Source organism: Taudactylus pleione, unplaced genomic scaffold, assembly GCF_031769625.1.
Source record: "Taudactylus pleione unplaced genomic scaffold, aTauple2 ptg000318l, whole genome shotgun sequence".
In the NCBI taxonomy this organism is placed as follows: Eukaryota; Metazoa; Chordata; class Amphibia; order Anura; family Myobatrachidae; genus Taudactylus; species Taudactylus pleione.
In genome coordinates, this window is record NW_028284719.1 from 1,179,658 (window position 1) to 1,194,651 (window position 14,994).

Consider the following 14,994-nt stretch of genomic DNA (forward strand, 5'->3'; position numbering starts at 1 on the left):
TATTTAATATATTATTTGGGTCATCCAATATCTATTGACTATATTTAAAAGGAATCATGGTACTTTTTGGGATTACACCAATGGGAGTGGTTATGTGTATGATAAAATTTAATACACAAATATCAGGGACAAGTGCTTTTATTTGCATACGCAGAACGCAACAATCGGCCGATTGCGTGGGTATCCGCAGTCGCGATCCTCGCTGAATCAGGCCCAGTGTGCACAGCAACATATCAGCCCCCTGGAAGTAAACTGCGTCACTTCAGGCAATTTCTTGGCGCTTTGGTGTCGGCGATTCCGGAGTTTCCCGAGCGGCGCCAGTCCGACACTTCCCGAGCGTTTCCGGAGATTGCCGAGCGCCAGTGCCGAGCGTTTCCGGAGATGGCCGGGCGCCTGTGCCGAGCGTTTCCGGAGATGGCCGAGCGCGCGCTCCGAGCGTTTACCCGGAGATTGCCGAGCGCGTGCGCCGAGCGTTTCCGAAGCTGCGCAGTAGCAGCGAGCACAGCACAGCAGCCAGTGTGCTGGGGCGGCCGGGCGGAGGAGAGAGGCTCTGTGAGTGTTTCCGCTGCCGGGCTCCGGGGAGAGGCAGCACCAGCCAGAGAGCGGAACAGCCGGCGGCGGCGGCGGCCTAGTGCTAACAGCGGCGTCTCCCGAAGCCCCCGGCTGCGGCCTGGCCTGTACGTGAGGGCGGAAGGGACGGAGGGAGGCCGGGAGCTGCCCCCGGTGCGGGACACAGGGAGAGCCGGAGGAGGGCTGAGGGCGGCCCGCGGGGGGATCCAGCAACGATGATCAAACTCTTCTCCCTGAAGCAGCAGAAGAAGGAGGAGGAGTCGGCCGGCGGCGGCGGCACCAAGGGCAGCAGCAAGAAGGCGTCCGCGGCGCAGCTGCGCATCCAGAAAGGTGAGAGCAGGAGGAGGGAGCGGGGCCTGGCCCTGGGAGTGCGGCCCTACCTGCCGGCCCGCTACCGGGGGGAGCCACATTGCCCAACACCAGGGGGGGGGGAGTGCTATATTGCCCCCCCCTCCAAACCCGGGAACCTGCAGCCCCTGGAAGCCTCATGCTGGGACTTGTAGTTCCCCAACAGCATGAGAGACAGACAGCCCACCCTATCCCCCCAAATTGCCCCTAGCAACAGGGCTTTGTATCACGGGATGGTGCTGGCTGCTATCTCCATGATGTGGCTTTCCCCATCAATGGTGGCGGCGCCCATGTCGTTGAGATGGGGGTATTGGGGGGCACGGATGTGAAACTTTTGGGGGGGGAATTCAGTTCTCAATTTGCAAATCCCATCCATCTGCATTGCAAGTTTTGCCCCACATCCCATAGAGGTTGGCAGGAAAACCTGCGATGCTGGGACTACCGTAACTGGCCGACGTGTGCGCTGTGTTGCCCGGCAGCACATCGTGCTGTGTTGAATCCCACCTTTTTCCCTTGTGTCTCTGACGTGGTACTCGGGGTAAGAGCCGCACAGCTACTGTGGAATACCCCAGGCACCATTTCCATCTTTACCTCCTCAGATGTGGTGCCATTGTGGTGGTGGTAGCCGCAGCTCCCATGCTATAGCTAATGCTGGGGGCATTCCAAGTATCCGCTATGGGCAGAGACTGCCCATGTCATGGATTATTATGATAGAGCAACTTCTCCCATTTTCTGAGGTACGTGTGCGATTTTGCGTCTGCGGTGTGGTGCCTTTACTAGTGTTCCGGTGGCACATGCCGACCGATTGAATTGGCCTCTTAGATGCTTATCTAATGAATTCACCAGTGAGCTGAGCTTTCTCTTACATTCCTACTATGGTGCCTGCTTGCTCCTCATTGGCATGTATAGACCACACAGACGTGGGTTCCCCCTCACCCATGATGCCACTTACAGGCGTTAACACAGCTTCTTCCCTATTGTCCTCACTGAAGTGAGTTATATGCCAGTGGTGAGCTGCACAATATACTTGGCGGGGTCCTCTATTGGTGGACCCTTGGGCCCACAGAGGGCTGATCTGTGATGCTGCTGAGGGCTGGCACAGGAGTGACTTATCCTAATGCAGTGTTGGCTAACCTTGACACTCCAGCTGTTGTGGAACTATATATCCCAGCATGCCCTGCCACAGTTTTAGCATGCCGTAGTAGCAAAACTGTAGCAGTGCATGCTGGGTTATGTAGTTCCATAACAGCTGGAGTGTCAAGGTTAGCCAACACTGTCCTAATGACCAATTCCTCCCACTGGCTTCACTATGACACCGAGTCTTATCCCTGCTTGGCACAGAGGGGCAACTTACAGTAACCCTGTCTGAGAGTAGGGGCATGACATCGCCCTCTGTAATAGTGATAAGATGGATAGCTAGTTGCAGAATAGCCCAATCTATTTAATTTTCTAATAATACCTGATATTTGAAGTTTAATAGAAGTGATTGGGCAGTTAACCTAGAAACCCAATGACATTACCTTTGTACATCTAAAGATGAGACTGGGATTTTGGCATCAAACAGTGGTTTTGTGATATACTTTATATATCCCAGAGATCATGCAGCTGACTCTTCCGAAATTTACCGATCACCTCTATTACACTTTAGTGAATGGCACTGGTTTCCTTCCATTTGAATTCACAATTGACCCCTTCATTTAGCCACCTAAACCAGCACCCTTCCTGGCCTCTCACATTCCTCAACTCCCAACGTAAGTCGTTTGCACACACACAAAAAGGTCTCATTCCAAATTGCTCAGTCTCTTGTCTCGTAGTAAAAAAACCTATTGCCTTTATCGGTTTTGTGTGTGTCTGATTTTGTGCCTGTGAAATGGAGCAATTGCAGGTAAGACAACTGGTTCCAATAGGGAAAAAGCCCTTGGCGCTCTCTAGTAAATCCCAAAATAAAACTAGACCTTCGGGGTATATTCCAAATAACTTATATTCATTCACAAATGCTGATTATTGATCAGACTCCTGGCTCTGAAAATGTAACCATTACAAAACACACCACAACTGTATAGAAAACACACAACCGCATACATTGTGCTTAATATATATATAAAATTAGGAAACTCTTATTTATTACGCTTAAAACATAAATTGTTACAAAAGCACACTAGTTGTTGCAATAAGGTAGCATGCATTTAAGTCTCTGATTCAGACAGAAATCTTTTTAAATTACAGTATCTACTGCTGCAATGTTAAATTGCTATGCACTATTGCGTGTTTTGCAACAATTTGTCTTTTATATGTAGTAAATAAAATGATTTTTATTTATTTCAGTCGGGTTCTCAATTTTATATATAGAGCTCCTTATACGGTTGTCTGTTATGGAACTACATAACCCAGCATGCACTGCTACAGTTTTGCTATTAGGGCATGCTAAAACTGTGGCAGGGCATGCTGGGATATATAGTTCCACAACAGCTGGAGTGTCAAGGTTAGCCAACACTGATATAGGCTATTGAATTTATTGTAAGGGTTAAAGATTAATTTCCATGAGCTTCTAGAAAGTCTAATGGCTTTAATTACTAAGCCTGGTCGGCTTTACGCTGGGGGGGAATTCAATTGAATGCGATGTTGAATAGTGACGGGAATGAGTGCCCTATTCAACTGGCTGCGTGGTAAACCCCTGACTAGAGGGTGTGAGCAGAAATCCCACCACACTAGTGCCTTGATGTTAGTTGCAGGCTTACCGCATACATTAACAGCATCAGGCCAGGCACTCAAGTCGGGGAATGCCATTTCCTGCGACTACACCCCTGGCATTAGGCACGGTAACCTGCGTCTCCTGTGCCAGGCGTGATGTGAACAATTGAATAGCTCCGAGAACTCATTCTCCCTATTGAACATCGCATTCGACTGAATTCCCCCCACTGAATGTTAGTGCAGCTTTACGTTTTCAGCTCCCAACTGCTGGGGAGCGGCGATTTACAAAAGCCACTGCTTGGTATATATAGCTCTAAGCCCCTGGTCACGGAAACATTTCTACACTGCCGCCCCTTGCATCCCATCGTTCCCAGTTGGCAGTATGAGTGTCATGTGAATTGCACTCTCCAGGACGAGGATATGACCACCAGTGGAGTGACTGAGCCTTGACGGAAAGACATTATTGTAGCGTTCATTCTAGCACCCTTCACCTGTCATAACCCGTGCAGTTCGTCTTTCCTGCCAGGTGTGTCTCTCTCTGCTCTGGTGCTTCTAGCACACTCTGGTCTGTGTCTCAGCAGTTTGTTGCATCATCTGAGTGTGCTAGAAGCACCAGAGCAGAGAGCAACGCCCCAGGCAAGAAAGAGGAACTGCACAGGTTGTGACAGTTGCAGGGTGCTAGAATGAAGACGATACTGTTTGCACCAACGCTGGTAGTACATCTTTAGTTGTCTTGGTTACATGACATTGTCTGTTTGCTATGTTCTAATGTCCGTGTTGTCATCCGATCTTTTGTCTCCTTCAATTTAATATAGGCATTTTAATTATTATTTATTCGGTAGTTATCTGTATAATAGTGCGCACGTATTCTACCCTGCTTTACAGTACGTGCCCCAGTGGAATGCTGTCCATTGCACCAACCGTGCTACCCAATCAGAAAAAGAAAAATGGATGTCCATATAAGCCAAATCGATTCTGTCATTTTACAGTGCAGTATAGAAATCATATGACAGGCGCTAAACACAATCGGATAATGGACCTCATCAGACTTCGTATCCAGTACCTCTCCGATCATGCTTATGGTGCCGTTCCAGACCCAGTCATTTGGTTAGATCACCAAATCGCCCAGGATGCTTGGGTTTCACCACCCAAATATGTACATGCCCAATGTGGCTGTGGGAAACCCGTGTAGACCTCGGGGAGATGGAGCGGACTTTTGTTTCCTTTTTGGATGCAGCCATAATATGTAACAAGGAGCAAAAACAAAATGTTCTAAGATCATCTTTTAGTCTGACTACTTGGCACCTATGAAGTGAAGCGTAACTTGTGCCTTATCAACAGGATCCTCTGTATGGTGGAGGGATCAGGTTGCAGTGACACAGGAACAAATGAGCATGTAAGCTTACTGAGATGCTAATAAGATTTCTTCTTTTTTGTGGTTGAATCCGATGTTTATAACAAATAAAAATGAGAACCTCCACAAAAGGTGACGGTGCTTTCAGTACTTGCTATGATCTTGCCTGCAGTGTCGTATTAAATTGGTAGACCGGGGAATAATAACAGCGATATTACAATCCACACAGTGTTTACAGCATTCATATACCTGGTGCTTTGCTTTGCAGATATTAATGAACTGAATTTGCCGAAAACATGTGAAATAGAGTTTTCAGACCATGACGACCTTCTTAATTTCAAACTAGTCATCTGCCCCGATGAGGTAAGTGTCTCTAATGGTCATTGCCATTCACTAAATAGAGCATGGGGAGGACAACTACTATTTTCAAGCTAACAAATTATTACGCGTTGGGTATGAAATGCAGACGGCCGGGAAGCCGTCTGACTGAATACCGACTGCGTAAGCCCGAACACGGAAGACCCCGACTGGGACTGGTAAACCCTTTTGTTGGTGCCCGTGTAAAATGAGCACTAAGAGCCGCCTGTTAATGGATTTTCCTTGTATAAACCCTAGGTGTCTTGCACCATGCCGGGCACTTATCCTGGTTACTTTGCATTATATTTAGGCTGCCCATGAAATGAGTGAGGGGTTCGCTAGCTGGACCCCAAGCTATGGAAATGAGAAGTGCTCTGAATATGTAATAGTGGCCATGTCTTTAGTTACTTTGTGGTGGACATAATTCAAATATAGAAAAATGTTTCTGTGGTTTCCTGACAGTCATAACTGATGACATGGACATGGACTGTATAGAGTGGTAACACAGGTGATCCCAAAACTTCTCTGCCACAGTAGTGGGTGTCTGCAATAGGGGTTTTGCATAGCTGGGTGTGGGCTACTCAGCCAGTGAACCACTGAACATAACAATCTGTCATCCTGCCTCTGGCAGTTTGAGGGTACTCACTGTGGGGTGGTGGCAATGTTAAGCCGTGTATCCACTAGTAGATATTAATGAGCCATTGCACGATTATGACATTGTAATCGCGCAATCACTCATTAATCGTGCACAATAATTTCGTTGCCGTTTCCAGCATCCATCATCGGCTGAACATGCCGGTCAATCTGCCGATAACGACAGATTGACCATGTTCAGGGATGATGGAGGGTGCCTACACTGAACGACTAATCATTCAGTGTAAGGACTGCAGCGGATGGGGAACGACTGTATGATTACGATGTCGTAATCGTACTGTCGTTACCTAATCTGCTCGTGGATGTGCACCTTTACAGTGAGGTCATAGACACTGGGGTTGGGGGGGTTAGTCACTGATATGGGTATCATCTCTGGCTCATTACTGAGACACTTTTTTTGGCCTGTCTTTTTACTTACCCCACTGCTATGGTTCTCCATCTGCACCCAATGGCTACTACTTGGCACTACATTACTGCCACTATGCCTGTGCACCCCTCTGCCAGATCTGAGGTCTGCTGGTAGTCTAAGTCAAGTGGTGATTACTAGTAGCTGTGCCCACAGTCCTCTGCACCAGACAGACCAGTATTTCATATACTCGTTCAGCGCTACACCTTACATATGCCATGCTGTACACGTACATAACACCTGTATAGCTGTATAACGGATGACCAAACACCACACTAAGGGGGTCATTCAGACCCGGTCGTTAGCGCCGATGCGCTCGGACCAGGTCGATGGCCCCCCCACAGAGCATGCGCACGCCGGCGCCGTCGTGCGCATGCGTGAGACCCGCTACGACCGACAGCGCCGGTCGTAGCGGGTCTCGATCCAAAGGGGGCGAGCTGTCGATGTTGATTGACAGCTCGCCCCGTTTGAAAGGCGGGCCGGGGGGTGGCAGCCCAAACGGAGGCTTTCCCGTGGGAGCGCCTACCGTTTGGGGGCGGCCCCACTGACATCACTAGTGATGTCAGTGGAGAGCTTCCGGCTCAGACAGAGCCAGAAGCTCTCCGGGGCTTACGACATGGGAAACCCTACCCTAGGGTCTCGTCGTAAGCCCCGATGGTCGCGATGGTCTCTGACCATCGCCGGAGCGGTCGTTAGAGCTGTGGGTGTTAACACACAACCTAATGACCGCAACAGAGGCGGCCGGTCAGGATGCAAGTGGCCGCCCAGTTTCTGAGCGACCGCTTGCATCCTCCGACCGCCTCTGAATGAGGCCCTAAATGCCTGTGTTATAATTACTAACTGATAAAGGTTTCAACACAACAATACTAGAATAATCGAAACCTTTTTTTATTTTTATAAAACTAATATAGCTAGACCTAAACACTAAAGAATGAAACAGAATTCCTATACAAGGTATACATTTTTACATAGAAGACTACTTGTCACGTTACATCTAACCGATAACTCAGCGGATGTAAAACTGTAATAACTGTCAATATGCCGCTAATGCGTGACAGCGCTGTGCATAAGCCCCGACTATCTAACCTACAGAGGTTATCCACCCACAACAGTGCAACGATATGAGAAAAGTAACTCGCCATTTAATTCCTCTGACGTTAAGGGGAGACGGCTGGTTACTGACTTTTCATTTACTCACAAATCTCTCTTTCCCGTTGTCGTTACGGCGGGCGAGCAGGCGGTGTGGTTCCTGGTTTACGCAGCTGTCTATAGATAATGGAGGATCACAAGCATTATTTGGGCGCAGGGTAGCGTGGACCCAGTTCTGGATGCTGAGCGGTAGCAGTTAGCTGTCCTGAATACGTGGTGTATGCCGTCCTCCTGCCATGCTGGTCGTCATCTGCAGCTCACACACTGGCAGGTGGTCAGATCTATTAATCAGTAAAAGCAGCACATACACCCCAGGCTCACTAATGGCTGTACTCTACTACACTGGAAATACCTAGTAAAGGAGTAAAGTACCTACGTGTCAGGTTCCAGTGCATCTCAGTGGGTAATAACTGGTGCTCTGATGTATCTCCCAGTCCCGATTCCCAGGCTTCTGCTGCCAATAGAACTAACTTGCAAGAGAGATGGGGCACTAATGAAAGCTCATATACAGGATTGCTTCTATTAATGGATCAGTCTTCTATTTTCTCTCCCAATATTGATGTCTCCTACCTCCCGTTTCACAAGTAAATTCTCCCCTCTGCTGTACTGGGAGCTACTGGTGCAGATCATGATCACTCTCAGCAGGTGCACATCTGTATCTCCCAAATGTATGCTCCATAGAGACCGTTATCCGGTTTCCACAGGGCCTAGTCATCAGGTTGTCTCCGCAACACGCTCTATATACTATATATGGTGTGTACCTTGTCCCCACAACACACTATGTACTGCATATTGTGTGTCTGCACAACACGCTCTATATACTATATATGGTGTGTACCTTGTCCCCACAACACACTATACTGCATATTGTGTGTCTGCACAACACGCTCTATATACTATATATGGTGTGTACCTTGTCCCCACAACACACTATACTGCATATTGTGTGTCTGCACAACACGCTCTATATACTATATATGGTGTGTACCTTGTCCCCACAACACACTATACTGCATATTGTGTGTCTGCACAACACGCTCTATATACTATATATGATGTGTACCTTGTCCCCACAACACACTATACTGCATATTGTGTGTCTGCACAACACGGTCTATATATTATATATGTTGTGTACCTTGTCCCCACAACACACTATACTGCATATTGTGTGTCTGCACAACACGCTCTATATACTATATATGGTGTGTACCTTGTCCCCACAACACACTATACTGCATATTGTGTGTCTGCACAACACGCTCTATATACTATTTATGGTGTGTACCTTGTCCCCACAACATACTATACTGCATATTGTGTGTCTGCCAACACGCTCTATATACTATTTATGGTGTGTACCTTGTCCCCACAACATACTATACTGCATATTGTGTGTCTGCACAACACGCTCTATATACTATTTATGGTGTGTACCTTGTCCCCACAACATACTATACTGCATATTGTGTGTCTGCCAACACGCTCTATATACTATTTATGGTGTGTACCTTGTCCCCACCACACACTATACTGCATATTGTGTCTCCACAACACGCTCTATATACTATATATGGTGTGTACCTTGTCCCCACAACAGTGTGTACTGCATATTGTGTGTCTCCACAACACGCTCTATATACTATATATGGTGTGTACCTTGTCCCCACAACACAGTGTATACTGCATATTGTGTGTCTCCACAACATGTTCTATATACTATTTATGGTGTGTACCTTGTCCCCACAACAGTGTGTACTGCATATTGTGTGTCTGCACAACACACTCTATATACTATATATGATGTGTACCTTGTCCCCACAACAGTGTGTACTGCATATTGTGTCTCTCCACAACATGCTCTATATACTATTTATGGTGTGTACCTTGTCCCCACAACACACCATGTACAGCTATGGCCAAAAGTTTTGAGTATGACACAAGTATTGTTTTTCACAAAGTTTGCTGCTTCAGTGTTATTAGACCTTTGTCAGATGTTACTATGGTGTACTTTGGTAAAATTACAATTAATTTCATAAGTGTCAAAGGGGTAGATGTATTAACGCGCCACTATATCGCTCCCTGCTTCGCCTCTTTACAGAGGCGAAGCAGGAAGCACTACAGATGAGATGTGTGAACATCTCATCGACCGGAGAGGGGGAGCGATAACTCCCCCCTCCGGCGCTCCCCGCTAGAGACCGCAGCGCATCAACCTAGTGCTGATGCGCTGTGTATTAGTCCCGGACGGCTCCACTGAGCATGCACGGGATCTCGCAAGTATCGTGAGATCCGACAGCTGTCGATAACGACAGCTACAGCAGGCCAAACGGTCGTTCATACATTGCCCAGGCTATCGGCGCTGCTATCTTGTAGATAGCTATCTTGTAGATAGCAGCGCCGGTAATGACAGAGGCGCATACCGCCAAACCCCCGTTCATACGTCGGGTAGAAGCGTCAATATGTGGCCCAGAAGTTGAGTGATAGCATGCCAGGGCGAATTGCAGAGGTCTTGAAAAAGAAGGGTTAATACTGCAAATATTGACTCTTTGCATAAACTTAATGAAATTGTCAATAAAAGCCTTTGACACTTATGAAATGCTGTAATGTTACCTCAGTATACCATAGTAACATCTGATACTTATGTAATGCTGTAATGTTACCTCAGTATACCATAGTAACCTCTGACACTTATGTAATGCTGTAATGTTACCTCATGATACCATAGTAACCTCTGACACTTATGTAATGCTGTAATGTTACCTCAGTATACCATAGTAACATCTGACACTTATGTAATGCTGTAATGTTACCTCAGTATACCATAGTAATCTCTGACACTGATGTAATGCTGTAATGTTACCTCAGTATACCATAGTAACATCTGACACTTATGTAATGCTGTAATGTAACCTCAGTATACCATAGTAACATCTTACACTTATGTAATGCTGTAATGTTACCTCAGTATACCATAGTAACATCTGACAGAAAGGTCTAATAACACTGAAGCAGCAAACTTTGTGAAAACCAATACTTGTGTCATTCTCAGAACTTTTGGCCATGGCTGTGCTGCATATTGTGTCTCCACATCACGCTCTATATACTATATATGGTGTATACCTTGTCCCCACAACAGTGTGTACTGCATATTGTGTCTCCACATCACGCTCTATATACTATATATGGTGTATACCTTGTCCTCACAACACACTATGTACTGCATATTGCGTGTCTCCACGACACGCTCTGTATACGGTGTGTACCTTGTCTCCACGGAATTGGTATGTAATGCCGGCTGTCGAGATGCCTCCTGTCAGAATACCGACAGCAGTATCCTGACGGGTCGGGTAAGTACACTTACCCTCCCCCCAACCCTCCCTCCTTGTAGCCTAACCCTAGCCCTCCCCATTAGTGCCTAAACCTAACCATCCCCCAGTGGTGCCTAACCCTCCCCTCTAGGGGTGCCTAACCCCGCTACGCTCCATAAACCTAACGCTCCACCCCCCCAGCCCTTGAGGCAAACGCTAAGGGCTCCCTGGGTTATTACCTCGTTCAGCTTGGCGTTCTGGCGTCTTTATTAAGATAGGCATCAAAATACCGTCTCCTATCTTAAGTCCCTTGTCGGTATTGAGACCGGCGGCATCGCAGTCGCCGGTCTCGTAACTACATCCCGTCCCCTCAACACACTATGTACTGCGTAATGTGTGTCTCCACAACACGCTCTATATATTATATATGTACCTTGTCCCCACAACACAGTGTATATATACTGTATATGGTGTGTACCTTGTCCCCACAACACACTGTACATATACTGTATATGGTGTGTGTCTTGTCCCCACAACACAGTGTATATATACTGTATATGGCAGGGCTCGACAAATCCCGGGGGCCAAGTCGCCATGGCTACCAGATTTTGCAGTGAGGGAGGAAGCAGATCCTCATCACCATCGGCGGAGATTCGGGCCTATAGTATTGCGGTGTTCATATCATGCACAGGAGTGCTTGTGCTGAGTGTCACCTGTGGTGACTGCTGTGCCTGTGTCCATCCTGGCCTGCGCTGACGACTCCTCTCCATCCTGGCCTGCTCTGATCCCTGCTGTCTGTCGCAGTCTATGCTGATCTCCTGTACGTCCCAGCTGTCTGTCTCCGGCTGCATTGAGCTCTCCGGTAGTAGGGTCTGTGGTGTGACCACGAGGGGAGGGGGGTTTTGTTGTACTTTCTGGCACCATTATTTCATGTGAAATGTGGTCCGTTATTACTGGGGGGTGGAGCAGGGGAGCTGTGCAGAGCAGTGAGAGAGCCTCCATTTGACTGTAACCATTCAGCTGTGACCATTTTGTGGACTAGTATAGTGTGTATAACAGTTGCATAACACACAGAACTGTGCTCCTCACTCCTGTAATTTTTTTTGGTGGGGACAGTGGTCTGGCTCCTACGCTTTCATCCTGGCTCCTAGATTTTAGAAGATTTGTCAAGCCCTGGGATATGGTGTGTACCTTGTCCCCACAACACAGAGTGTATATATACTGCATATGGTGTGTATCTTGTCCCCACAACACAGTCTGTGTATGTGTGTGTGTGTATGTATGTATGTATGTGTGTGTATATATATATATATATATATATATATATATATATTTTTTTTTTTCTACTTCAGGGTCCATAGGGGGTCCACAGGGTTGACCTTGGGGTATAGTTTGGATCTGTATCCACGGGCACCATACAGTTAAAGCTTTAGCTCCCAGGATGCACTTGGGTCCTCCTCTATACCCCGCCCCCGAGCCACAGGCACCTCAGTTTCAGTTTGGTGCCGGCCGAAGTCGGTTGCACTGTGCAGTGGGGCTGCAGGAGCAGCCCCTAAGCTTTATTTTTACCGAACAAAATTTTTATTTATTTTTTTCTCTGGTTTTACACTTAATGCAGCAGCATAGTACTGTCCTTCTGGACGTCCACGCTGCCGCTCCAACACCCCGCTGGCGCTGGGACGCCAGTACTGATCTGGCGATCGCAGCGGGACCCCGGAGTTAGTCCTAGCATGGCTCCGGGACCTCCCTCTGACTGCTGCCGGACTCTACGGGGAACAGGTAAGCCGCGAGCAGCGCTCTTAGTGCCGCTCGCGGGGATAAACGCAGTCAGTTGCCGCCGGTCTCGGGACAGACCGGCGGCGCTAGTAGCGGCGGCGGGCTCCCCCTCATGCAGGCATACCCCGCGCTCCGATGGACCACCAGGGTATAAGTTCCGGAGGGGAACCGGCATCCCTGGGGTTAAATACTAGCCAGGGGAGGCTGCCTTCCCTGGTTTAGCGGCTCCTCCCCTCAGCGCGCCTTTTCTCATGTGTACTGGCGTCTCTGAGCTGCTCCTCTGCTGGCCACTCCTCAGAGCTCTCCGACGGCTATCTTTAGAAGGATATAACGCAGGCTCCCAGGCAGGTGCATGGTCAGGTCCCCCTGTGTACCTCTCCCCTACCTAAAGGACAGTGTACACAGCGCTATAACTCCCCCCAGACACTGAATCTGGGTGGTTGAGGGTAGCGATTGGTGCAGTAAGTACAATCTTCCTGCATTGTATGTGACTTTGCTAGTGCTGCTGTCTGTATTTATTCTCTAATTGCTGTCAGCTTATATCTATCCCTTTGCTTCTCCTACAGCCCGAAGGTGTGTGGGGGAGGGGCGTTTTTCTATTAACCTCACTTTTATAAATCATGTATTTGTGAGGTCAGTCACATACTGTTGTGTGCTACACAGTACCATATTTTTGGGCCTGTTTGTGTTGCATGCTTGTGAGTGCGGGGGTGTTATTGCATAATTACTGTATCATGTCTGATGAGGAGACTGAGCACTCCGGGGCTCCTGTGTTGCTTTCCTGCAGACGCTGTTCTGGTGTTAATGGGGGGGATTTATCTCAGGATGGTCTTTGCGGGCAGTGCCAGCTGGCACCAGGCCCCTCTATTCCCCCTATGCAGCAGGACCCCCCTTGGGCGATGTTTTCACAAGTGCTGACATCTATTGCAGATGTCGATCCCTACAGTGACCCCTTTTGGGGCATTGTCCCAGCACTCTATCTCCCATTCCCCGGATATTCCGCAGGTATTGCGGTCTCCCTCCGGGGCCCAGACTGTGAGACAGTATTCGGGGCTGCCTGTGTATGTCCAGCCTCCCCCTGTATCACAACAGTCTGTAGTGCCTTTTCAGAGCTTCCCTCTGTCGGCTCCTCCGCCTTGGGTGGATGTTCTCTCCAACTCGGTACAGAGTTTGGCGGCCTCATCCTCGGCTTTTCAGTCATTTTTGCAGGGTGATGTGCCACAGAAGGTGACCTAGCGGCCTGTTGTGAGTTTACTCACTGCGCAGGTATCAGAATCGGATCCCTCTTCAGATGATGGAGAGGTCCATGAGGATTCTGATTTGGGTGCTGTGGGACAGGAGGTTGAGCCTAGGTCCTCTATTAATGTTCCAGCATTAGTTAGGGCGGTGCGGGCTATTCGCAACATAGAAGAGGAGGCATCGGTCCCTAAGTCGAAGTTTCCTGACTTCAAGAAAGCAAAGGTTACTTCTAACGTGTTCTCTCTGTCCGATCAGTGGGCGGATCATATGGCGGCGGCCTGGCAATTACCCAGCAAGAGATTCCAACCGCAGAAAAGGTTGGCTTCTCATTATCCCTTTCCTGAGGATCATTACAGGAAATGGGAGACTCCACCGGCGGTGGTTTCACATGTCACTCGCTTGGTTAAAACCGCTACGCTACCATTGCCGTCTATTTCCTTCTTTAAACTATCTAACGTACAAGAAAGTGTAGATTTGTTTGAAATCCATTTACTCGCTCTCCGGAGCAGTGGCGCGCCCGTCCATGGCCATTTCCTGGGTGGCTAAAGCCATTGAGAACTGGGCCAATGCCTTGGAGGATTCTCTTACGGACGATGTTCCGGATGTTCAGAGAGCATTAGTGGCGCAAATGAGGGATGCCGCTTCCTATATTGGGGAAGCGTCATTGGACGCAAGCATGTTAACCTCTAGAGTTTCTGCTGCGGCTGTGTCTGCTCGGAGATCCTTGTGGCTGCGGTCCTGGAGGGCTGATGCGGACTCTAAAAAGGGGTCTGGAGGCTCTCCCCTTTAATGGAAATTTGCTATTTGGTCCGGATTTGGACAAAATAGTGGATACCTTGGCTAAGTCCAAGTCGGCTTTCCTCCCTTCGGCTTCTGCGCCGGCTAGGGTGAGGAGCACTGCCGTTCGGTCCTTTCGGGTTCAGGGTAAGGCCAAAGGCCAGTCCTTCCCGAGACATTCAGCGACCAAAGCCTCATCCAAACCCAAGAAGCATATGGAATGCTTGGCGCCCCTCTTCCAAACAGGAGGATAAACCTGCTGCCTGACGGGACGTGCCTCTCCCTGGGGGACCCCAGAGTGGGAGGCCGACTTCTCAGATTCGCCCAGTGTTGGTTCAGTACCACCACGGATGCTTGGGTTCGAG

General features: G+C 48.5%; 1 protein-coding gene across 1 annotated transcript in view; it reads left to right on the forward strand.

Moving 5' to 3' along the window:
- The first annotated feature begins 455 nt into the window (after nt 1–455).
- Nucleotides 456–14,994, forward strand: part of UBE2M (ubiquitin conjugating enzyme E2 M) — a 35,950-nt gene continuing 21,411 nt past the window's right edge. The window contains exons 1-2 of the mRNA XM_088442955.1: nt 456–900; nt 5,232–5,326. Coding sequence (XP_088299081.1) covers nt 786–900; nt 5,232–5,326 — 210 coding nt within the window. The 5' untranslated portion in view covers nt 456–785. The remainder of the gene's footprint in view (nt 901–5,231; nt 5,327–14,994) is intronic.